The sequence below is a fragment of the Hemibagrus wyckioides genome, linkage group LG10, assembly GCF_019097595.1.
Source record: "Hemibagrus wyckioides isolate EC202008001 linkage group LG10, SWU_Hwy_1.0, whole genome shotgun sequence".
NCBI classification, from domain to species: domain Eukaryota; kingdom Metazoa; phylum Chordata; class Actinopteri; order Siluriformes; family Bagridae; genus Hemibagrus; species Hemibagrus wyckioides.
This window is the reverse complement of record NC_080719.1, coordinates 22,228,114-22,254,106: the sequence shown is the minus strand read 5'-3', so window position 1 is coordinate 22,254,106 and position 25,993 is coordinate 22,228,114. Positions and strand designations below refer to the sequence as shown.

Below are 25,993 nucleotides of genomic sequence, written 5' to 3'. Positions count from 1 at the left end.
TTGACCTTTTTCATTATATTCTAAATTTTGAGACGTACCTGTACACATCTGTGTGTATCCACTCATGAACATTTCAATCAAATGGTCTGTAAATGAAGACTGGTCAGAAAAAAAAATCTAACCTGCTTTAAAACCCAGCTACACAACTGTAGCTGTACAACCACCCAACAGCAACACTGCTTTAACAAAGAGTTATATACATTTCCACAATTCATTTACACCGTTTTAATATGCATTTACACCATTGTCCAGGCTCCTCCCTCCTGTGTGCAATGCGTTGTGGGCAATATTACCCGTTACAGTGTGCATTGTTCTGCACTTTGAATTTCTACCGGAAGTAGTAGACCATCCAGGAATTTTTGGAATACTCTTTTCAGTATACTGCGATTTGGGGCATACTAATTCTATTTTTGAATACTATTTAGGACACATAGTATGAGAATTTGGACACAGTATACGTTTTTGTGTGTTAACTAACATCATTACCAATGTGTTGGTGGTGTATAATATACAGCATATCTTCGTCCATTTTGTCAGAAATTGATCAATTGAGTTAAAAAAATTATGGAAAACCACTGAACTTTACAACACGTGACGCTACAAGAGTGAAAAAAATCATCCTATGATTAATGTAACTACTTTCTACTCGATGACCTTGACAGAAATGTAGTGGAGTAAAAAGTAGAGTATTTGTCTTTCAAATGTAGTGAAGTTAAAGTAAAAAGTATCCAGAAAAAATAATACTCAAGTAAAGTACAGATACTCAAAAAGTGTACTTAAGTACAGTACTCAAGTAAATGTACTTCTTTACTGTCCACCTCTGCACTCTGGTAATATTTGCTAGCACTGGTCAGTATGGCCTCCTTGATTTAAATCCAAATCTTTGGGTCATCCACAAGCTTCTCATAATAGTTTATCCAGTGGATTTTTTTGCTCATTCTTAACTGAATGAACTGGTTTATGTGCCACTGGGTCTTCATGGGTCTTCATGTTTTTCTACTTCAGTCCACAGATATTCTTTTGAGAGATCTGACTCTGCTGTTTTTAAGGCATTTGGTTGCAGTTTTGAGGTTTGGTTAAGATCATTATCAGGTTGTATCTTTCCGGAGGATGTACTGAAGTGTTGCTTCAGTATTTCTACATAATCATCCTTCATCACGATGATATCTACTTTCTGAAGTTCTAAACCTCCATCCTGAAGAGTGCAGTGTCCATGTGTTCCCAATCTTCTTATATTACTTATATATCTACAAGTGTTTGTACCGAATGCTCATCAGTTGTTTGGAAATAGCTCTCATGGAGAAACCAGATCATGGAGATCCACAAAGGTCTTGGTTGGGGATTTTTCCCCATACTATAATGGGCAAATAGGTCCTGCAGCTAAAGTCAGCCGGTGAGAGGTTTAAAGAGAAACTGAAAGACCTTCATCCAACCAGGGGATATTTATAACGTCTGCTGATGTGATGTAATTCCTTAGTCAAACCTGTACTCATACCATGACTCTGCTGTCTGTTCTGTTTGGAGTTAGTAATGTATTATTTTTAAGTATCAATGATTATGTTACAAGAATACATGAAATGTGGGCATGACTTCTTTCAACATCTTAAATATTATTAATACAGTAGAAAGGACTAAATCTATGGAAATGTATCCTCACATATTTCAGCTTCTGCTTCACACAACACAGGAATGTAGCTCAGTAAAAGTAGGGTGGAATACATGCAGGACACTTTGCTTGCGCGCAAGTTTTCATTCCAACCAAACAAAAGTCAGGCCTGACTGAAAGCCAGTCTACTGTAAGTCAACATCAACTGATTAAACCTGTAGACTCAGGTGTGGCTTTGGCTTGATTGGAATGAAAACCTGCACCAGCATCAGGTTTCTGTCACTGACAGTTACACTAATACACACACTGACAGTTACACCAATATACACACACTGACAGTTACACCAATATACACACACTGACAGTTACACCAATATACACACACTGACAGTCACACTAATATATACACACTGACAGTTACACCAATATACACACACTGACAGTTACACTAATACACACACACTGACAGTCACACTAATATATACACACTGACAGTTACACCAATATACACACACTGACAGTTACACTAATACACACACACTGACAGTCACACTAATACACACACTGACAGTCACACTAATACACACACACTGACAGTCACACTAATATATACACACTGACAGTTACACCAATATACACACACTGACAGTTACACCAATATACACACACTGACAGTCACACTAATACACACACACTGACAGTCACACTATTACACACAATGACAGTCACACTAATACACACAATGACAGTCACACTAATACACACACTGACAGTCACACTAATATACACACACACTGACAGTCACACTAATACACACACACTGACAGTCACACTAATACACACACACTGACAGTCACACTAATACACACACACTGACAGTTACACCAATATACACACACTGACAGTCACACTAATATATACACAGACAGTCACACTAAAATACACACACTGATAGTCACACTAATACACACACACTGACAGTCACACTAATATACACACACACTGACAGTCACACTAATACACACACACTGACAGTCACACTAATACACACACACTGACAGTCACACTAATACACACACTGACAGTCACACTAATACACACACTGACAGTCACACTAATACACACACACTGACAGTCACACTAATACACACACTGACAGTCACACTAATATACACACACTGACAGTCACACTAATATACACACACACTGACAGTCACACTAATATACACACACACTGACAGTCACACTAATACACACACACTGACAGTCACACTAATATACACACACTGACAGTCACACTAATATACACACACTGACAGTCACACTAATATACACACACTGACAGTCACACTAATATACACACACTGACAGTCACACTAATACACATACACTGACAGTCACACCAATATACACACACTGACAGTCACACTAATACACACACACTGACAGTCACACTAATATATACACACTGACAGTCACACTAATATACACACACTGACAGTCACACTAATACACACACACTGACAGTCACACTAATACACACACACTGACAGTCACACTAATATACACACACTGACAGTCACACTAATATACACACACTGACAGTCACACTAATATACACACACTGACAGTCACACTAATACACACACACTGACAGTCACACTAATACACACACACTGACAGTCACAGTAATACACACACTGACAGTCACACCAATATACACACACTGACAGTCACACTAATATACACACACACTGACAGTCACACTAATATACACACACACTGACAGTCACACTAATACACACACTGACAGTCACACTAATATATACACACTGACAGTCACACTAATATACACACACACTGACAGTCACACTAATATACACACACTGACAGTCACACTAATACACACACACTGACAGTCACACTAATACACACACACTGACAGTCACACTAATACACACACACTGACAGTCACACTAATACACACACACTGACAGTCACACTAATATATACACACTGACAGTCACACTAATATACACACACTGACAGTCACACTAATATACACACACTGACAGTCACACTAATATACACACACACTGACAGTCATACTAATACACACACACTGACAGTCACACTAATATATACACACTGACAGTCACACTAATATACACACACTGACAGTCACACTAATATACACACACTGACAGTCACACTAATATACACACACTGACAGTCACACTAATACACATACACTGACAGTCACACCAATATACACACACTGACAGTCACACTAATACACACACACTGACAGTCACACTAATATATACACACTGACAGTCACACTAATATACACACACTGACAGTCACACTAATACACACACACTGACAGTCACACTAATACACACACACTGACAGTCACACTAATATACACACACTGACAGTCACACTAATATACACACACTGACAGTCACACTAATATACACACACTGACAGTCACACTAATACACACACACTGACAGTCACACTAATACACACACACTGACAGTCACAGTAATACACACACTGACAGTCACACCAATATACACACACTGACAGTCACACTAATATACACACACACTGACAGTCACACTAATATACACACACACTGACAGTCACACTAATACACACACTGACAGTCACACTAATATATACACACTGACAGTCACACTAATATACACACACACTGACAGTCACACTAATATACACACACTGACAGTCACACTAATATACACACACACTGACAGTCACACTAATACACACACTGACAGTCACACTAATATATACACACTGACAGTCACACTAATATACACACACTGACAGTCACACTAATATACACACACACTGACAGTCACACTAATATACACACACTGACAGTCACACTAATATACACACACTGACACTCACACTAATATACACACACTGACAGTCACACTAATATACACACACTGACAGTCACACTAATATACACACACACTGACAGTCACACTAATATACACACACTGACACTCACACTAATATACACACACTGACAGTCACACTAATATACACACACTGACAGTCACACTAATATACACACACACTGACAGTCACACTAATATACACACACTGACAGTCACACTAATATACACACACTGACACTCACACTAATATACACACACTGACAGTCACACTAATATACACACACTGACAGTCACACTAATATACACACACACTGACAGTCACACTAATATACACACACTGACAGTCACACTAATATACACACACTGACAGTCACACTAATATACACACACTGACAGTTACACTAATATACACACACTGACAGTCACACTAATATATACACACTGACAGTCACACTAATATACACACACACTGACAGTTACACTAATATACACACACTGACAGTCACACTAATATACACACACTGACAGTTACACTAATATACACACACTGACAGTCACACTAATACACACACACTGACAGTCACACTAATATACACACACTGACAGTCACACTAATATACACACACACTGACAGTCACACTAATATACACACACTGACAGTCACACTAATATACACACACTGACAGTCACACTAATATACACACACTGACAGTCACACTAATATACACACACTGACAGTTACACTAATATACACACACTGACAGTCACACTAATATATACACACACTGACAGTCACACTAATATACACACACACTGACAGTCACACTAATATACACACACACTGACAGTCACACTAATACAGTGAGGGAAAAAATTATTTGATCCCCTGCTGATTTTGTACGTTTGCCCACTGACAAAGAAATTATCAGTCTATAATTTTAATGGTAGGTGCATTTGAACAATGAGAGGCAGAATAACAAAAAAAATCCAGAAAAACACATTTCAGAAAAGTTATACATTGATTTGCATTTTAATGAGTGAAATAAGTATTTGATCCCCTATCAATCAGAAAGATTTCTGGCTCCCAGGTGTCTTTTATACAGGTAAGGAGCTGAAATTACAGTAGGAGCACTCTCGGGGAGTGCTCTTAATCTCAGCTCATTAACTGTATGAAAGACACCTGTCCACAGAAGGAAGCAATCAATCAGATTCCAAACTCTCCATCATGGCCAAGACCAAAGAGCTGTCCATGGATGTCAGGAACAATATTGTAGACCTACACAAGGCTGGAATGAGCTACAAGACCATCGGCAAGCAGCTTGGTGAGAAGGTGACAACAGTTGGTGCGATTATTCCCAAATGGAAGAAACACAAAAGGACTGTCAATCTTCCTCGGTCTGGGGCTCCATGCAAGATCTCACCTCATGGAGTTTCAATGATCATGAGAACGGCGAGGAATCAGCCCAGAATTACACTGGAGGATTTTGTCAATGATCTCAAGGCAGCTGGGACCATAGTCACCAAGAAAATAATTGGTAACACACTACGCCGTGAAAGACTGAAATCCAGTAGCGCCTGCAAGGTCCTGCTAAAGAAAGCACATGTACAGGCTCATCTGAAGTTTGCCAGTGAACATCTGAATGATTCAGAGGTCATGTGGTCAAATGAGACCAAAATCCAGCTCTTTGGCATCAACTCAACTCGCCGTGTTTGGAGGAGGAGGAATGCTGCCTATGACTCCAAGAAGACCATCCCCACCATCAAACATGGAGGTGGAAACATTATGCTTTGGGGGTGTTTTTCTGCTAAGGGGACAGGACAACTGCACCGCATCAAAGGGACGATGGACGGAGCCATGTACCGTCAAATCTTGAGTGAGAACCTCCTTCCCTCAGACAGGGCATTGAAAATGGGTCGTGGATGCAAAGAGGAGTGGGCCAAAATTCCTTGAGATGCAAGATGTATGCAAACCTGGTGCCCAACTACAAGAAATGTCTGTGATTGCCAACAAGGGCTTTGCCACCAAGTACTAAGTCATGTTTTGCAAAGGGGTCAAATACGTATTTCACTCATTAAAATGCAAATCAATGTATAACTTTTCTGAAATGCGTTTTTCTGGATTTTTTTGTTGTTATTCTGTCTCTCACTGTTCAAATACACCTACCATTAAAATTACAGACTGATCATTTCTTTGTCAGTGGGCTAACGTACAAAATCAGCAGGGGATCAAATAATTTTTTCCCTCACTGTATACACACATTGACAGTCACACTAATATACACACACTGACAGTCACACTAATATACACACACACTGACAGTCACACTAATATACACACACACTGACAGTCACACTAATATATACACACACTGACAGTCACACTAATATATACACACACTGACAGTCACACTAATATATACACACACTGACAGTCACACTAATATACACACACACTGACAGTCACACTAATATACACACACACTGACAGTCACACTAATATATACACACACTGACAGTCACACTAATATACACACACACTGACAGTCACACTAATATATACACACACTGACAGTCACACTAATATATACACACACTGACAGTCACACTAATATATACACACACTGACAGTCACACTAATATACACACACACTGACAGTCACACTAATATACACACACTGACAGTCACACTAATATATACACACACTGACAGTCACACTAATATACACACACACTGACAGTCACACTAATATACACACACACTGACAGTCACACTAATATATACACACACTGACAGTCACACTAATATACACACACACTGACAGTCACACTAATATATACACACACTGACAGTCACACTAATATATACACACACTGACAGTCACACTAATATATACACACACTGACAGTCACACTAATATACACACACACTGACAGTCACACTAATATACACACACACTGACAGTCACACTAATATACACACACTGACAGTCACACTAATATACACACACTGACAGTCACACTAATATACACACACACTGACAGTCACACTAATATACACACACACTGACAGTCACACTAATATACACACACACTGACAGTCACACTAATATACACACACTGACAGTCACACTAATATATACACACACTGACAGTCACACTAATATACACACACTGACAGTTACACTAATATATACACACACTGACAGTCACACTAATATATACACACACTGACAGTCACACTAATATATACACACACTGACAGTCACACTAATATATACACACACTGACAGTCACACTAATATATACACACACTGACAGTCACACTAATATATACACACACTGACAGTCACACTAATATATACACACACTGACAGTCACACTAATATACACACACACTGATAGTCACACTAATATACACACACTGACAGTCACACTAATATATACACACACTGACAGTCACACTAATATATACACACACTGACAGTCACACTAATATACACACACACTGATAGTCACACTAATATATACACACACTGACAGTCACACTAATATATACACACACTGACAGTCACACTAATATACACACACACTGACAGTCACACTAATATACACACACACTGACAGTCACACTAATATACACACACTGACAGTCACACTAATATACACACACACTGACAGTCACACTAATATATACACACACTGACAGTCACACTAATATACACACACACTGACAGTCACACTAATATATACACACACTGACAGTCACACTAATATACACACACACTGACAGTCACACTAATATACACACACACTGACAGTCACACTAATATACACACACTGACAGTCACACTAATATACACACACACTGACAGTCACACTAATATACACACACACTGACAGTCACACTAATATATACACACACTGACAGTCACACTAATATACACACACACTGACAGTCACACTAATATACACACACTGACAGTCACACTAATATACACACACTGACAGTTACACTAATATACACACACACTGATAGTCACACTAATATACACACACTGACAGTCACACTAATATATACACACACTGACAGTCACACTAATATATACACACACTGACAGTCACACTAATATACACACACACTGATAGTCACACTAATATATACACACACTGACAGTCACACTAATATACACACACACTGATAGTCACACTAATATATACACACACTGACAGTCACACTAATATACACACACACTGACAGTCACACTAATATACACACACTGACAGTCACACTAATATACACACACACTGACAGTCACACTAATATATACACACACTGACAGTCACACTAATATACACACACACTGACAGTCACACTAATATACACACACACTGACAGTCACACTAATATACACACACTGACAGTCACACTAATATACACACACTGACAGTCACACTAATATACACACACACTGACAGTCACACTAATATACACACACACTGACAGTCACACTAATATATACACACACTGACAGTCACACTAATATACACACACACTGACAGTCACACTAATATACACACACTGACAGTCACACTAATATACACACACTGACAGTTACACTAATATACACACACACTGACAGTCACACTAATATACACACACACACACTGACAGTCACACTAATATACACACACACTGACAGTCACACTAATATACACACACACTGACAGTCACACTAATATATACACACACTGACAGTCACACTAATATACACACACACTGACAGTCACACTAATATACACACACTGACAGTCACACTAATATACACACACTGACAGTCACACTAATATACACACACTGACAGTCACACTAATATACACACACTGACAGTCACACTAATATACACACACTGACAGTCACACTAATATACACACACTGACAGTCACACTAATATACACACACTGACAGTCACACTAATATATACACACACTGACAGTCACACTAATATACACACACTGACAGTCACACTAATATACACACACTGACAGTTACACTAATATACACACACTGACAGTCACACTAATATACACACACTGACAGTTACACTAATATACACATAGATAGTCACGCTCTATTAGACACACACTGATAATCACACACTGATAGACACACACTGATAGACACACACTGATAGACACACACTGATAATCACACACTGATAATCACACACTAACAATCACACACTAACAGACACACACTGACAGTTACACTAATATACACACAGATAGTCACGCTCTATTAGACACACACTGATAATCACACACTGATAGACACACACTGATAGACACACACTGATAATCACACACTGATAATCACACACTGATAGACACACACTGATAGACACACACTGATAGACACACACTGATAATCACACACACTGATAGACACACTGATAGACACACACTAACAGACACACACTGACAGTTGATCGTTTCATGGATGCCCTATTAAAGCCCAAGTGTAGGGTAACACACACACACACACACCGCTGAAACAGTACCCAGTCCATTCAGAAGGATCTCCCACGCAGTGACTTTATTCTCATCACCTGACCAGAGGATATCTTGTAGCCAGCTGAGTGCAAGAACATCCTACACTCACCTCCCCAAATGCCGATCTTCAGCTGCGATTTGTCCAGGTTTTCCACATAGTCGCCGAGAAACCTGTTCAGAACATCGCTGACCAAAGACTCGAAGACCATGGCGGAGCAGGACACGGCGCTCCGGCGCAGGCTTCAGCTCGGACACACCACAGCGCTCCCGTGACTCGCTACTTCCTTTTTCGTAACAAGTGAAATGAACGACTAGGAGATCCCTTTGGTGGTTACCCAATCCACCCCTTATCCTACCCAAATCGCATACCCGATTTGCGCTGCGCATGCGCAATATGCGCGATGAATTTGTTTATCATTAACTACACCATTTCTTTTAGGGCTTAATGTGATGTTTTCAAAAGTTACTGTATGTTACTGGGCTTGTTTATTTCTGCTTTCAGTTCAGATCTTTACACAATTGATCCTAGAGGGTGATGCACAAGGTCTCTCTCTCTCTCTCTCTGTGTGCGCATATCCTTGAAGGTGTTGTTTTGCTTCTGAAAGGTACTAATGACTCAACACTCTGACTTGCTCTGTAAATCCACTTAGAAATCCACAACTGTGTTTAAAACCATTATAACCATTCCATAGATAACATCATTAACGATCTATTAATAAATTATAAAATATTGCGATTCCCCCCACAATATCATATTTGATATATTTCTCAAAATATTTTGCCTTTTTATTTTTTGCAATAGGCTATACTTTATTCGCCAAATATTGTGACTTTTTCCATCGACTTTTTCCCCTTGTATCTCGTCTTTCGTACGTATAAAAATCGTCTCAATGTATATTTCCAGAGTATCAACATTATATGCCAAGTTGTGCGGAGATGGCGTGCTGTATTGTCGCGCATGCGTCAACCTTCGCGCATGCGTCAACCTTCGCGCATGCGATTTCGAAACGAACACGTCAACTTTTCACAGCGTCAACTAACCGCGGTACAGCTATGCTCACGTAGATTCCACGCGCCGGAACAGCGTGTTTTTTGTTTTCGCTGATGTGTAATTTTTTGCATGAACTACTTCATTACATGATCTCGTTGAGGTCGTAAAATATTCATTTTAAAATAAGGTCGTAAATGCACAAAAGCAACGGATATTCTACCACGGAAATAACCGCAGCCCTGGAACGACGGAGTGAATGAAATGGCGGTAGGTATATACGTCTTTAATTGCCTGTGTGTAGCGGCTAGACCAGCACCGCTTAAACATCAGAAGTAGTAGTCACTGTGAGTTTATTCAGACGCAGATCTACTGACTTTTATTCTCTACTGTTTTTGACTTGTCCGTGTCGGTTTTCTTACTCTCTTCATACCTGAGACATGCCGGTGGGTCAACTGGCTGCTCTGATTTACACGTATGCGTGCGCGAGGGGGGTGGGGTGGGGTGTGTGTGGAGGGGTTCCCTATGATGTGCACTCCTGATCATCACACCCATATCCCCAAACTCTTAACACTAATTCGGAAGCACACGATTGTATCGGATGCTTCTGTGTGCTGTAGCATTTCAGTTTCCCAAACCCTGTTCCAGCATGAGAGTGTCCCTGTGCTCCATGAAGACATGGTGTGGCGATGAAGGCTGGAGAAAGTGGAAGGACTGGAGTGTCCTGCACAGAGCTCTGACTCTGACTCAACCCCACTCAACACCTTTGGGATGAACTGGAGTCTCCTTTCCATCCCATCATCAGTGTCTGATCTCACTAATGCTCTTTTAGCTGAATGAACACAAGCCACAATCCAACATCCAGTGTAAAGCCTTCCAGAAGAGAAGCTTAATCTAACAGTGTAGGATGGACTAAATCTGGAAAGGGATGTTCAACTGGGTGTGATGGTCAGGGGTGCACATACTTTTGGCCATACAAGTTTGTGTACACTACTGTTCGAAATTTATGTAATTTATTAATTTAGTACTTGGGGTCAACAGTCCAGAGTAATGGAGAGTGTGGGAAAGAGGTAAAGAAGCGAGTGCAGGCAGGTTGGAATGTGTGGAGAAAGCTGTCGGGAGTTCTGTGTGATAGAAAAATTTCAGCGAGAATCAAGGGGAAGGTGTACAAGACAGTGGTGAGACCGGCCATGATGTATGGTTTAGAGGCAGTGCCACTGAGGAAGAGACAGGAGTCAGAGCTAGAGGTAGCAGAGCTGAAGATGTTGAGGTTCTCTTTGGGAGTGACACGGTTGGACAGGATTAGGAACGAGTACATCAGAGGGACAGCTCATGTTGGACGTTTGGGGGACAAAGTTAGGGAGGCCAGATTAAGATGGTTTGGACATGTTCAGAGGAGGGAGAGTGAGTATATTGGTAGGAGAATGTTGGACATGGAGCTGCCAGGCAGGAGGCAAAGAGGAAGGCCAAAGAGGAGGTATATGGATGGAATAAATGAGGATATGAAGCTAGTGGGTGTAAGTGTTGAGGATGCAGAAGATAGGTGGAGAGTAGTGATTCACTGTGGAGACCCCTGAAGGGAAAAGCCGAAAGAAGAAGAATTAAATCTTTAGTAATAAATTAGTCTATAAAATGAATGAAAAGTATAGTTGAGATGTTGATAAGATTCAAATAAGGACTTGTAAATCATTTGACATTTTAGTTTGTTGAGATAATCGGCAGACATGTCACTCCATGCTTCCTGTAGCTCCTCCCACATGTGGGATTAGCTTTGTACCATCCGGTCAGGCTGCTGTCACATCAGCATGTTAGGGTTGAGTGACAGCGCTGGCTAAGAAGCTGACTGACTGCTTCTTCCCTAAGTAGGTTGTGGGTAATTTGGAGCAGTAGTTTAGGGCATTGTTCTCTTGTAGGATCCAGTTGAGGCATGACCTTGTGAAATGGAGTGTCATTCTTCTCCTCCTTCATCGACTCATTAGTTCTTTTCTATGATCCAAACACCTCAAACCTTTAAGATGGCTGTCCACAGCACTCCCTGCCCCCCTCAATCATCCTCTGTCCAGTGTCTGTGAACATTTTCTATGTATTGTCCAGTCACAGATAACAGCTTTTTCTATGGAACTCTGTACCCAAGAGTCGCCTCTTCACAGCTGAAGATGAGACTGGAATTTTGTAGGTAGTATTTAATAAAGCAGCTGGTTACAGGAGAAGTGAGGCATCTGTTTCTCAAACTGGAGGCTCTGATGTGTTTACCCTCCTGAACAGTTATTCGCAGAGGTTTGTGCTGTTCAGTAAAGGAAGTATTCCACGTCTTTGTAAGACATTTTTAATTTCTCACATGGAATAGTCTTCATTCCTCAAAACACCATGAGACTCGGATGTTTCTGAAGAAAGGTCTTACCTTTTGGCTGTTTTGAGACCCATGAATACTGATGCTCCAGATACTTAAACAGCCCAAAGATGTCCACTTTTACTGCTTCCTTTAAACAGCAGGATGAAGGCTTTCTAATGATGGCTTGGTCCTTTAACATGAGAACTAACACAGTGTGCCCTGGGAACAGAGGAGTGCTGAAAATAGCCCTTTCTTCCCTTTGTTCCTCTTCTTGTCACCTCTGATTTGTTCAAATGTAAAACTTTAGATCTAGATTTCAGTAAAACCGCTTTGTCACAGTGTCTGTTGTTAAAAGTGCTATATAATTAAACTGGATCAAACTTTTGTTTCCTCTAGTACATTTAAACAGACCTCATAGTTGCCTCCGGTTATTTACTTCTGTGTGTTTATTTTTCCTCTACAGCCCAAAGGAAAGGTTGGAACCAAAGGCAAGAAGCAAATCCATGAGGAGAACAAGGCGACACTGAAATTCTACACCAGAGTCATTATAGGAGCTAATGTAAGACCCCTGTGCCATGCTTTCCACCCCAATATCTGATCCTCAGATTATTTTCTTCTCACTCACTTCGTTTCTTTCCTACTTTCAGACCGTGTACATAGCGGCAAATCTAATTTTCTATGACCTCTCCTTTTGGACATGGGTGAGTGCACACCGCTTTGGCTTCAAGAAGTCTAGTAGAAGTGGCTAGTAAGAACACCGTAGGAGTTTCCATGACAATCCATGTACTTTATTTGTTTCTGATTCTTCAGACATCTTCAGATTTCAGTACCCAATACTGAGCCCTGATCCAGAGTTTGGGCATGGCATTGATTGTGCTAATGTGTTTTTATTCCAGATCCCCTTGTTGTTCGCACTGGTGGTGTATGTTGGCAGCTACAGGTCCATGGCAACGATGGCGAAACCAGCATTCGCTGAGAACGGCACGTTACTGGACGGAGGAATAGATCTGAACATGGAGCAGGGCATGGCAGAGTGAGTAAAAACAAAACCATTAGGCAGATGCCATTATCCAGAGCAGCTTTTAACTCGTTTCTCATTTCTTAAAGCTGCCTCAGCATGGGCAGTTTGGTGCTGCTGGGATTTGAAGCCAAGACCTTCTGATCGGTAGACTAACATTTTAGGTAGAGCTCAGTTCAAATCCATAAAAGCTATATGAATATTCAGTAAAGGGTGTGTTGATGGTCTGGTTCTGCCTGTGTGCTTAAGTTGGGTTTCTTGGTGAACTGTTCGGACATCGGACCTGACGCCAACAGATTTTTTAGTTGAAGCATCAGAGCAGGGAACGCCAGGGAAGATCTGCCACCTTGATGCAGGCAGATGATGTAGAAACAGTCACAGTGTGCATTTCAGGCTAGAAGAACCTAAAATCGTCTACACATTTCTGAGCTGTTTGTAGATGACTTTTATCAAATGTGGCACCACAACACATTGCCAATTTAACTCAGTGTGAATACATTAAGCTCCGCCTCGCTCCAACTGATTGGCAGGTAGAAGCTATGTACAAGCATTATGTACGGATTTCAAATTTTAGCACCAACGTGGCACCAGTGTTGGTTTATTTTAGTGGAGTTTGCATATTATTCACAGTCATATAAATTTCGGGAGGGCTGAATGGTCCATCAGATACATTTAAGTCAAAGAATCAGCAGAAGATTTACTTTAAACCTGATTGTACATGATGTATGCTGGTGTTTAGTGTAAAACCATGAACAGCGCCCCCCAGTGGCCTATTTGTGTGATATTGCAAATGTTTCTACTACTGGTTGCCATAATAACATTTCAATAATAGCAATAACATGCCGCTAAAATGAACCGTTCTTGAGGGAGATTTAATGTGTATATAAAATTCTGCAGTGTTTCTCTGCTTCATAGATGCAGAAGTGTGTGCTCTTTACCATGGATCAGGTGCAAACAAACTGTCTTCACTACCTTTGGTAGTTGCTGCATCAATTCACTCCATATTTGCATAAAGTTCAGTTTTTGTCTACTTTGTCATGTTGCTGGACCACATCTGGTCACTGGTGCTCAAGTCGCTGGAGTCTGAGCTTATCGAAAATGAACGGATCAGTATTTTAAATGTTATAACTTTCCCTAGGGTTGACATAAATGCAAAAAAGAAAAGGAAATACAAAAGTATTTGGACACGTGTGAATTTGACTGCATTAGAAAACATCTAGTCTAATCACGTGGTATTGATTTTAAACACTAGACACCACAAGCACATGTCCCAAGAAAAAATATTTCCCAGAAATAATTAATACACTGTTCCAACATGGAGACAACACAGTATTTAGATACTCAGTTGTGGCTTGGCTACAGATCACAGTTATAGAGTTTAGTCTTGACATCATCTGAGCCTGGAATCATCCAGTTTCTGGTGGAACTTCAAGTTTCCACTAACAAAACTTCCAGTTCATCCACACAATAGCATCAAAAATCTTGCTCATTTCTGCTCTGATGTAAATGGTGTCCAAATCTCTTTTGGGACCACAGTGTGTATCAATTAGATTTTTCATACCACACACACACACACACAAGTGAACTTATTTGTGTTTCCTTGCAGGCACCTTAAAGACGTTATCCTGCTGACCGCTATAGTCCAGGTTCTCAGCACCCTCTCCTTCTATTTCTGGTACCTCTGGCTTCTGGTAAGACACAAATTTTGATGATTTAGGTTTTTAAGTAAAGCACAAAAAAAACTGTTTCCTTTCACTCTAACTGTCTCTTCTCATCTTGTCCTCGTTCAGGCACCCGCTCGAGCTGCGCATCTGCTCTGGACAAACTTCCTGGGTCCCTGGTTTTCGGCCGACTCTTCTGCACCCGCAGAGGAGGTTAACGAGAAGAAGCAGAAACGACAGGAAAGACGACAGATGAAGCGATTCTAGTTCACAGCTTACTTTTATTTTTATCTTCATCATAAAAATAAAACAACATTCATTTGTTATGTGAGAGAAGTCCATGTAATTTCTTACTATATCTTCTTTCTTTTTTTGCTCAACATTCCCTTTCCTACTTATTTTCTTTTTTTTTTTCTTACGAGTTAATATTAATGGAGAAATGTGTAGCCATTTCCTGGGTAAAGACGTTTTCCAGGGAGAGGAGCACGGAATGTTGCTTGGAAAAGTAAAAAATCACCTCGTATGAGGTCATTCGCTCTGTCTGTAGGTCTGATTTTATTAAAAAAAATGGTGATGTCAAAAATATTGCTATTATTTGTGAGGCAACTGGCTTCATTGACATGCTGCTAGGAAATCATAAGATAGGAATGATTTGCCAAGCATGTGTTCCCAAGTGCTGAAATATCTGTGGAATATACTCTGAGCACACTGGTGGCCCTCAGCAGGAAACAGAACCAAAAGAATCTCTTATATTTTTTTATTTTTCTTCTTTCTTATTAAACAAATCGAAATTGGTCCAAACTTTGCAAAAAAAAAAAAATAATACTGCTGTATTTTTTACCTTCTTTCTCTCTACACGTTTACAGCATATTTGCATTTTTTTAAATATTTATTTCTGCACTTTATCCTTAGGTATGCTGTTTAGTTACCTTAACGTACCAAGCTGTTGTTCTGTGGAGGATTATTTCACTATTTATTTGTAAGGATGAAGCAGTAACATTAAAACGGCCTGCCTACTATAGTGTAGTTCCTCCTAGTGCCACCAAAACAGCTCCGACTCTGAGGCCTGGACTCCACAGCGCTTCTGAATATGTGCTCCAAGGCTGTAGCAGAAGATCCTGTAAGTTGTGAAGTGGAGCCTTTGAGGATCAGACTTATTTGTCCGGCACATCACACAAATACTTGATCAGATAGAGATCTGGGGAATTTGGAGGCAGAGTCAACACCTCGAACTCTGTCATGTTCCTCAAGCTGTACCTGAACCATGTTTGCAGTAGGTCAGGGAGCATCATCCTGCTGAAAGAAGACACTGACATTAGGGAACAACGTTCGGTGTAGTTGATCTGAGACGATGTTCAGGTAGGTGGAACTCCAGGACCTTAGGTTCCCCATCTTCACAATAGTATTTGGTAGAAGCCATTGTTGCTGCAAAACAGCTTTAAATCTAATGGGGTAAGATATGCTGTTTGCCCCAGGTTTTTTGTCACAGATTCTCATTGGGATTCAGATCTGGACACAAAGCAGCTCCATGAAGACATGGTGTGGAGATGAAGGTTGGAGAAAGCCTTTGGGATGAACTGGAGACTCCTTAACATCCCAACATGTGTGTCTGATCTCACTAATTCTCCTGTAGCTGAATGAACACTAATACCCACAGCCACAATCCAACATCTAGTGGAAAGCCTTTATAGCTCATTATAACAGGAAAGGGGAACGAGTCTGGAATGGTCAACAAACCTAGGTGTGTGATCAGGGGTGCACATACTTTTTTTTTAATAGAGTACCGCTGTGTCGTTAATCACTGTAACTAACTCGAAACACTATAACCTTAAATGACCTTCTAAACATGGCGCAGGGTTTTGCGCCTCTTTGGTCACGTGTTTTTGACTGAACCAATCAGGTGCCGGTTCTGAGTTTCGAAGCAACGGGTTATCATGTCCGCTACTACTATCCTGCTTTTCCCCGTCTTTTTGCCATGTCCACCGACACGCACCCGGGCAGAGTGAAGTAGTATTGACTAGTTTACCGTCTAACCATATTGTCCGAGCAATAGAAACACCAGCAAGGTTTTTCCGTAAGTTCCCTGGTCAACGCACAAGACTCTGACAGCTGATTTGTCGCTTCTATGTCGGGAGGAACCAATCAGAAACGCTGTTCTTAGGTAAGCCCTGAGTTGCTACAAACAAAACAAGGCAGTAAGTGACGTTAGCTGGATGAAATCGGATGGTGTTTGAATGTCTTCTTTACAGGATCCAGTTTAGTAAATCCGGTAAAAGCTCACTGTACCGTCTTAACTGTTTTATTTGTTGCTGTAAGTAATTTGTGTAGTAGAATATTAGCCATTGTAACGTAGCTGGGTTTTGGCTTATCCACAGTAACCACCAGTCAGATAAACCACCAGTCAGATAAACCACCAGTTAGATAAACCACCAGTCAGATAAACTACCAGTCAGATAAACTACCAGTCAGATAAACCACCAGTCAGATAAACCACCAGTCAGATAAACTACCAGTCAGATAAACCACCAGTCAGATAAACCACCAGTCAGATAAACTACCAGTCAGATAAACCACCAGTCAGATAAACCACCAGTCAGATAAACCACCAGTCAGATAAACCACCAGTCAGATAAACTACCAGTCAGATAAACTACCAGTCAGATAAACCACCAGTCAGATAAACCACCAGTCAGATAAACTACCAGTCAGATAAACTACCAGTCAGATAAACTACCAGTCAGATAAACCACCAGTCAGATAAACCACCAGTCAGATAAACCACCAGTCAGATAAACTACCAGTTGTAAAAACCACCAGTTGTAAAAACCACCAGTTAGATAAACCACCAGTCAGGTAAACCACCAGTTGGATAACAACCAGTCAGATAAACTACCAGTCAGTTAAGAAAACAGATGATCTGTACCAGAGATGATTCTGACACTTGATCTGAATCAAAGAACTGTTTGGGTGCTCACCCATCATCCCATGATGGATTTTCTTCCTGATGACTCTGAGGCAGTTTGTTCACGTCTGGTCTGATGTATTTCTGTATCTTACAGGGAGGTTGCTGTCGTATTGACCAATTATGGCTGCATCAAACGTCAAAAAAATCTCCTGGAAGCTGCGTGAGTATTGTTTGAGCGTTTTTCACCGTGTCCTCGGTCAGAGTCGAACAGCCGGGTTCTGTTGTGTTTTGCAGGTTTTAATATTTGGTCAATCGAATGAATAATATGTTTAAGGGAGATTGAGGGAGAGTTTATCATGCAGCACTACAGGTTTTATTCATGTTGAACATTTTTCCTGTGCTATAGAAGATATGGTGGCCCACCCGAGTAATGTGTCTTCCCTGGTGTTGGGTAAATCATCAAGTCGCCTGCTGGCTACAGGAGGGGAGGACTGCAGAGTCAACATCTGGGCTGTCAACAAACCAAACTGCATTATGGTAGAGGACATAAGTGCTGAAGGATGGGTCTTTTAACTTTGTTTTGGAGGCATTTCCCTTCTGCCACGAGCTGATATTGTTGTGTCCGTTTGTGTAGAGTCTGACGGGCCACACGACCCCTGTGGAATGTGTCCAGTTCAGTACCTCAGAGGAGCAGGTGGTAGCTGGATCTAAGTCAGGATCTCTGCGGGTCTGGGACTTGGAAGCTGCAAAAAGTGAGTTTTGTGCCCTTTATTTAGAGCAGAACTCTACTTAAATAAGAACACCTGTACCCATACTCACACCTACACACACCTGGACCCCTAGTCACACCTGCACACACTTGCACACACCTAGACCACTTCTAACACCTGGACCCCTGCTTGATCTTGCTCACACCTGTACCCCTGCTCGATCCCGCTCACACCTGCACACACCTGGACCCCTGATCACACCTACATACACCCTTACCCCTGCTTGATCTTGCTCAAACCTATACCCCTGCTCGATCCTGCACACACCTGGACCCCTGCTCATACCTGCACTCACCTGTACCCCTGCTCACACCTGCACACACCTGGACCCCTGCTCGATCATGCAAATACCTGGACCTCTGCACACACCTGGACTACTGCTCCATCCTGCACACACCTGTACCCCCTGCTCCATCCTGCACACACCTGGACCCCTGCACACATCTGCACACACCTGTACCCCTGCTCCATCCTGCACACACCTGTACCCCTGCTCCATCCTGCACACACCTGGACCCCTGCACACACCTGTACCCCTGCTCCATCCTGCACACACCTGTACCCCTGCTCCATCCTGCACACACCTGTACCCCTGCTCCATCCTGCACACACCTGGACCCCTGCTCCATCCTGCACACACCTGTACCCCTGCTCCATCCTGCACACACCTGGACCCCTGCTCCATCCTGCACACACCTGTACCCCTGCTCGATTCTGCGAGGTGAGAGTGTGTGTGTCTATATACGTATATAAATGTGCGTGTGTGTGTTTTTAACTGTGGTGTTATGTTTATTTTCAGTATTTCGGACATTGACCGGTCACAAGGCTAATATCTGCAGTGTTGACTTTCACCCATTTGGGGAATACTTGGCCTCGGGTTCTATGGATACCGTCATTAAGGTGACGATATGATGCACACATTTCCCATGTGTCCTTTCACCTGTCAACTTTATGACTCTCAAAAGAATAAAAATGTTTGTGTGTTGTACTTTATAAAGTGTTTTGTTTCTTCTAGTTATGGGATGTGAGGAGGAAAGGGTGTGTGTTCAGGTATAAGGTGAGTAAAACTTTTCCTGTGTGGGTGATGCTGTAATCGTGTTCTAGGCAGTGTAAGTATCTATCTAAGTATCTTTATGTACTTTTTTCTACATACAGGGTCATACTCAAGCAGTGCGTTGTCTGGCTTTTAGCCCTGATGGAAAGTGGCTTGCGTCAGCCAGTGATGACAGCACAATAAAGGCATGAATTAACATCTAGATGCTTTTATTTAACACCTACACTCACCTCGGGTGATGTTTTACATATATTATAATTCTCTGTCTTTGATTTTTCCCTACTCTAGCTTTGGGATTTAACGGCTGGGAAGATGATCACAGAATTCACAGCACACACCTCAGGGGTTTCCGTCGTCCAGTTTCACCCAAACGAGTACCTTCTGGCTTCTGGGAGCACTGACAGGTAGTGGCTGTAACTGAGTTAATCTGAGAACCGATGAAGAACAATCCTTTGCCTTTTCATCCATCATCATCAGTCTTTATTATTGTTACATATACATTACAGCACAGTGAAATTCTTTCTTCACATATCCCAGCTTGGGAAGTTGGGGTCAGAGTGAACACTGTGTATTTCTTTCAGGAAAAGCAAATCTGTGGTAATTTGCATACTATGAGCTTTGTGTCCACATCTTCGGTTTATAACTGACCGTTTGTTTTTGGCAGGACCATAAAGTTATGGGATCTGGAGAAATTCAAGATGGTCGGTTCATCAGAGGGGGAAACATCCGGAAGGTTATTATCTAGATCTGTAGATGCCGTATTGCGCTTGAAGTGGGAAAAAGTGCAATATCAATCTGATCTCTCTCTGTTTCTCCCCTTCTCTCTGTCTTTCTTTCTCTTTCACTCTCTCTCTCTCTGCCTCTCTATGTCTCTGCCACTCTCTATGCATCTCTCTCACTCTATCTCTCTGTCTCTCTCTCTCTCGCTCTGCCTCTCTGCCATTCTCTGTGCATCTCTCCCACTCTCACTCTCTCTGTATTATTCTTTCCGTTTCTCTGTCTCTCTCTCTCTCTCTCTCTCTCTCTCTCTCTTTCTCTCTCTCAGGTGTCTGTTGTTCAGTCCTGATGGTGGTTGTTTATACAGCGGCTCGGATGACACGCTGCGTGTGTATGGCTGGGAGCCGGACTGCTGCTTTGACGTGGTCCCTGTAGGCTGGGGCAAAGTGGTCGACTTTGCAATCTGTAGCAGTCAAATGGTCAGTAACTCACTCAGAGTTCTCATTTCTTACAGGGAAGTTTATATGCGTGTATTTAGAAGTCTGTGGGATGACTGATAGTGTCAGCATGCAGCATGCTGTTTAAAAAAAAAACATGTTGAAGATTGAAGTGTATAATATGAATAGGTTACTGTTAAATATCTAAATAAAACACTGTAAATTAGGAGTCATGTACTGAAACAGCTCATGAGCAGTATAGCTAGCAGGTTAGCTAATGTCACTGTTGAACATTCTGATTCTTACATTTCCCTCTGCTAAATGGTCTGCAGGTTTTGGTGGTAAATTTGACCAGTTTGGCTTCTGTTTGAGAAACAATATGACAGAATACAATGCAGTGCCTGTGACAGAGGCAAGGCGTTAACTAGCCATTAGAGTTCAAAATATAGTGAGCTTACTAGCCTTTCACCCTTTTGATCATTAAAAGGGTGTTTAAATGTCTGCTCTCTTTCTCCATCGATCATTTTGTCCTCGGTAGATCGGAGTGTCGTGCAGCCTGATGAACGTGAGCTTGTATGTCGTGGATCTGGACCGAGTGAAGAAATCCGCAGCTGTCCAGGAACAAACTGGCAAGCCACAAGCCTCTCCCATTCCTATACCAGTGACGCTAAGGCGCAACTATGAGCGTCCTTCTACGTCGTGCAGCAGACAGACGTTCGTCTCATTACTCTTTTGTGCCTAGACATACCTCATAGCCATACAGATTTAAGATGATTATCCTTTTATTAATTATAAAAAAAAAAAGATAAGTTACGATATACGCACTCTGTGGGGGTGTTAATAGATTAGGTTAATACATGATTCACATAAGTGATTCATATAAGTGATTCACATTTCAGGTGTATGTGTGATAACATATCTCCATGTTTTTAAGCTGAGATTCTGTCTGCAGGATGAAACAGAGTGCAGATGGAGACAGGTGTGAGGGTGAGAGGCGGAGCCCCAGCAGTGAGGATGAGCGTGATGAGGAGAGCAAAGCAGAAATCACAAACCCGGATGATTATAAAGAGATATTTCAGCCCCACAATGCTATCTGTAAGACAACTACATTTTACTTTTTTTTTTTTGGCAATTTACCAATGTATCTCTCAGTCTCTCTCTCTTTCTCGCTCTCTCTCTGTGTGTCTGGTTTTCTCTGCCCAGCACGAACCCCTCCCAAAAGGAGTGACCCGTTCCCTGCACCCTTTGTGGATGGTGAGACTCTTTGTGCTTCCTGTCGAAGGCTGTATGTAGTGTTGATGATGCTGCTCCTGTTTTTTCTAACAGTTCTGTATCCATTTTAGAAAGTTTCCAGGCGAAGCCCCATTTAGCTGAAGAAGTCATGACTACGTTGCCAGCTCAAGTATGTTCCTGAAGAATATCAAAGCTAAATGTATTTCTCAGCTCTGCGATGTTGCGAAATTTCATTTGTACGTGTCTGTTCAGTCGAAGGCCCCCACCACTTCTTCCACGGTAGTGACCACCGCTTCGTCTGAGCCGGTTTCCGTGGCAACGTCTTCAGTCTTGAGGCACGTTGTCACAACGTCCAAAGTCAAACCCAGCTTAGCCGTTAGCCCATCCACACTTGTCGAGCCACTCAGCCTTATTTTCGGGGACATTTTACAAGTAAGAGCAATTTTCTGTTTCCATGAGTCTTCCATGTTTCACAAAATTTCTGTGTTTTGCGAGTCTGTCACGTGTGTCTTTGTGTAAACCAGCCCGGACGAAGCGGAAAGAGCAGCGTCACCGCCGACGAGGAGGCATTGACTCAGATCAGAAAAGGACACGGCACCATGTGTGTGATGCTGACGAGCAGAAACAAAAACCTGGACACTGTACGGTCTCTCTGGGCTGGGGGAGACATCAAGGTAAGACTTACACCTCTGACATACAGTATACACAAGATCACCTGTCTGAGATTTGCTCTGAAACACTGCTTCACGTTTCAGTTATCACTCGATTCCGCGACGTCCATGAACGATCTGTCCATCGTGGTGGACATCCTCAATATAATCAACCTCAAACCGTAAGCATACACCTACGACCTCATACACACACATTGGTGTAAAATCTCACCTTCATTCCAGAACATTCATCATCACTATTTTGATATTACAGTCATCTTCAGAATTATTGGCACCCCTAAAGAATAAAAAGGTCATAAAAATCAGACATGTAGTCAATTTTTTTCCGCTGCCTTCTAAGTCTCCAGTCGCTGTGATATGACATCGTCAGTAGACGTTCGTATGCTACTTCTGGTTGCCATAGTGATAACGTTTATCAGTGCAACTAGCATTCCAATTCAGTTTTCTTCCCGCTAAAATGAAACATTCTGGATGGAGATCTGGCTTGGATTATTAGTAAAACTTTTCAGATCCTCCTGGGTGGACCATTTCACTTTACCCCGGGTTTAGGACAGGGGGTTGGGATGATCACGACATATGCCTGAGTCATTGATCTTAAAACCATTTTCATGCTCATGCAGACATTTGGACCTGCTGGAATGTTCCAGTTGGAGTTTCTTGTTAGAGAGACACAGATTTTTATTTTGAAAGCTGCTCATGGAGTCTATATGGATAGACCTTAAAGAAAATATGCCAGAAAGCTAAACTTTAATTGCAGTAAATGTATCCCAAGCAATAAAAAAACAGATCCACATGTCATAGACCTATACGGTCATACTGGTCAAAGTGGTCATAGGTCTATGGCACATGTGGATCTGTTTTTTATTGCTTGGAATACATTTACTGCAATTAAAGTTTAGCTTTCTTTACCCTGAATTAACCATGGATTTAGTATTTTTTAAATGACATCTTTACCTTTACCGACAGTGCCAAGAATTCTTGACTTGGTTAAGTATTACTATGTCTACTAGTACTGCTAGTGATGGTAAGAAACTGGACACCTCAAATCTGAATCTTTAGGTCACTTTGGAAACTGGACACATGCATGACCATTCTGCCTCAGCTCGAGGAGCTACTCCAGAGTAAATATGAAAGGTGAGTGTCACAACTTCCTTCCTTCAGCTCGGGTGCTCTCACTTCTTGAAACTTGGACAGTGATGCAGGATAAATGATTATATAAGGCAATAACATAACATTTAAGGGATTTATTAATCAATTTTGCAGTTCACTGTTTCCTGATCTCTGTCCTTCCTCTTCTCTCTGTTATCTAGTTACATGCAGACCGGATGCACGTCTTTGAAGTTAATTCTGAAGCGCTTTTGGCCGTTAATCTCGGACACGCTAACCGCTCCCCCCTCTGTTGGAGTGGATATTACACGAGAGGAGAGGTTTGTGTAATGCCCCTTAACAATTCTACACGTCACTGTGTCACTTACTAAACTAGTCCTCAAAAAAGCTCGTTTGTACATTTCACAGTGGTTAGTGTTTAACATTTCATATTATTCCATCACTTCATATTATATAATATTCACCATCTGCTGTTCTATACGTGCTCCCAGGCTTCAGAAGTGTAAGGCGTGCTACAAGCAGCTGAAGAACCTCAGCAACATAGTGAAGAACCGTGCAGAGCACGTGGGTCGACATGGCAGTACTTTCAAAGAACTGCAGCTCCTCATGGCTCCGCTGGACTACTGAAGCACATCATCAACTCTCCTTATCGCTCCATATCCCACACACAGCGGTCTTGGGAAGCTCTTACTCGGTAAAACACTCACCATGACGTGACTGAGGAGGAAGTTCAGCATACAGTCTGCTCGGCTAAACGACTAGTCTTCATAAACACTTTACATAATGAAGTTAGGCAACATGCTCTTTATTTCATATTCACAAACCTGCTTTTGTTCGCTAGATTTATTTCTTTCTCTGATTCCTTTTATATACAGGTCAAGTATATATTTTTTGTTTCAAATAAACTCTTATTTTCTAATTTGTAAATAAATAATGCTGTTTCAAGTGTTCATTAGTTTCTCACTTCCTTTTTTTGGCCATATGGTATTACAGACTTTATGTAGA

The 25,993-nt window shown here is 41.4% G+C and overlaps 3 protein-coding genes across 6 annotated transcripts in view; 2 read left to right on the top strand and 1 right to left on the bottom strand.

The window, feature by feature from the left end:
* The window catches only part of vps13c (vacuolar protein sorting 13 homolog C), a 66,294-nt gene extending 55,330 nt beyond the window's left edge, over window positions 1–10,964 (bottom strand). For all 3 annotated transcript variants that reach the window (XM_058400538.1, XM_058400539.1, XM_058400540.1), the window contains exon 1: window positions 10,205–10,964. In XM_058400538.1, the coding sequence (XP_058256521.1) occupies window positions 10,205–10,304 (100 nt within the window). In that variant the 5' untranslated portion in view covers window positions 10,305–10,964. The remainder of the gene's footprint in view (window positions 1–10,204) is intronic.
* Window positions 10,965–11,144: 180 nt separating this feature from the next.
* Window positions 11,145–16,420, top strand: tmem208 (transmembrane protein 208). The gene is made up of 6 exons (XM_058400545.1): window positions 11,145–11,353; window positions 13,879–13,974; window positions 14,063–14,116; window positions 14,312–14,448; window positions 16,040–16,124; window positions 16,224–16,420. The coding sequence occupies exons 1-6, from the start codon at window positions 11,348–11,350 to the stop codon at window positions 16,359–16,361; spliced, it is 516 nt and encodes a 171-aa protein (XP_058256528.1). The 5' UTR covers window positions 11,145–11,347; the 3' UTR covers window positions 16,362–16,420.
* Window positions 16,421–17,984: 1,564 nt separating this feature from the next.
* On the top strand, window positions 17,985–25,850 carry katnb1 (katanin p80 (WD repeat containing) subunit B 1). Of its 2 annotated transcripts, none has more exons than XM_058400542.1 (20): window positions 17,985–18,255; window positions 19,154–19,219; window positions 19,406–19,536; window positions 19,634–19,751; window positions 20,569–20,669; window positions 20,785–20,826; window positions 20,925–21,008; window positions 21,112–21,227; window positions 21,488–21,556; window positions 21,869–22,019; window positions 22,516–22,691; window positions 22,930–23,072; window positions 23,181–23,231; window positions 23,321–23,379; window positions 23,463–23,642; window positions 23,735–23,884; window positions 23,966–24,042; window positions 24,941–25,015; window positions 25,192–25,308; window positions 25,480–25,850. In XM_058400542.1, exons 2-20 carry the CDS (start codon window positions 19,180–19,182, stop codon window positions 25,613–25,615), a joined length of 2,016 nt encoding a protein of 671 aa, XP_058256525.1. In that variant the 5' UTR covers window positions 17,985–18,255; window positions 19,154–19,179; the 3' UTR covers window positions 25,616–25,850. The 2 variants fall into 2 exon arrangements, with proteins under 2 accessions (XP_058256525.1, XP_058256524.1); XM_058400541.1 differs by lacking the exon at window positions 17,985–18,255 and adding an exon at window positions 18,260–18,363.
* The last annotated feature ends 143 nt before the right edge of the window (window positions 25,851–25,993 follow it).

What these genes read in the sequence shown, in the direction of transcription:
- tmem208 (XM_058400545.1), top strand. An exon ending in GAGTCATTATAGGAGCTAAT is followed by an intron (nt 13,975 to 14,062) that starts GTAAGACCCCTG and finishes TCCTACTTTCAG; the next exon opens with ACCGTGTACATAGCGGCAAA. An exon ending in TCTGGTACCTCTGGCTTCTG is followed by an intron (nt 16,125 to 16,223) that starts GTAAGACACAAA and finishes GTCCTCGTTCAG; the next exon opens with GCACCCGCTCGAGCTGCGCA.
- katnb1 (XM_058400542.1), top strand. Translation starts at nt 19,180, where the DNA reads ATGGCTGCATCAAACGTCAAAAAAATCTCCTGGAAGCTGC. An exon ending in TGACTACGTTGCCAGCTCAA is followed by an intron (nt 23,380 to 23,462) that starts GTATGTTCCTGA and finishes GTGTCTGTTCAG; the next exon opens with TCGAAGGCCCCCACCACTTC. An exon ending in AATATAATCAACCTCAAACC is followed by an intron (nt 24,043 to 24,940) that starts GTAAGCATACAC and finishes CTGAATCTTTAG; the next exon opens with GTCACTTTGGAAACTGGACA.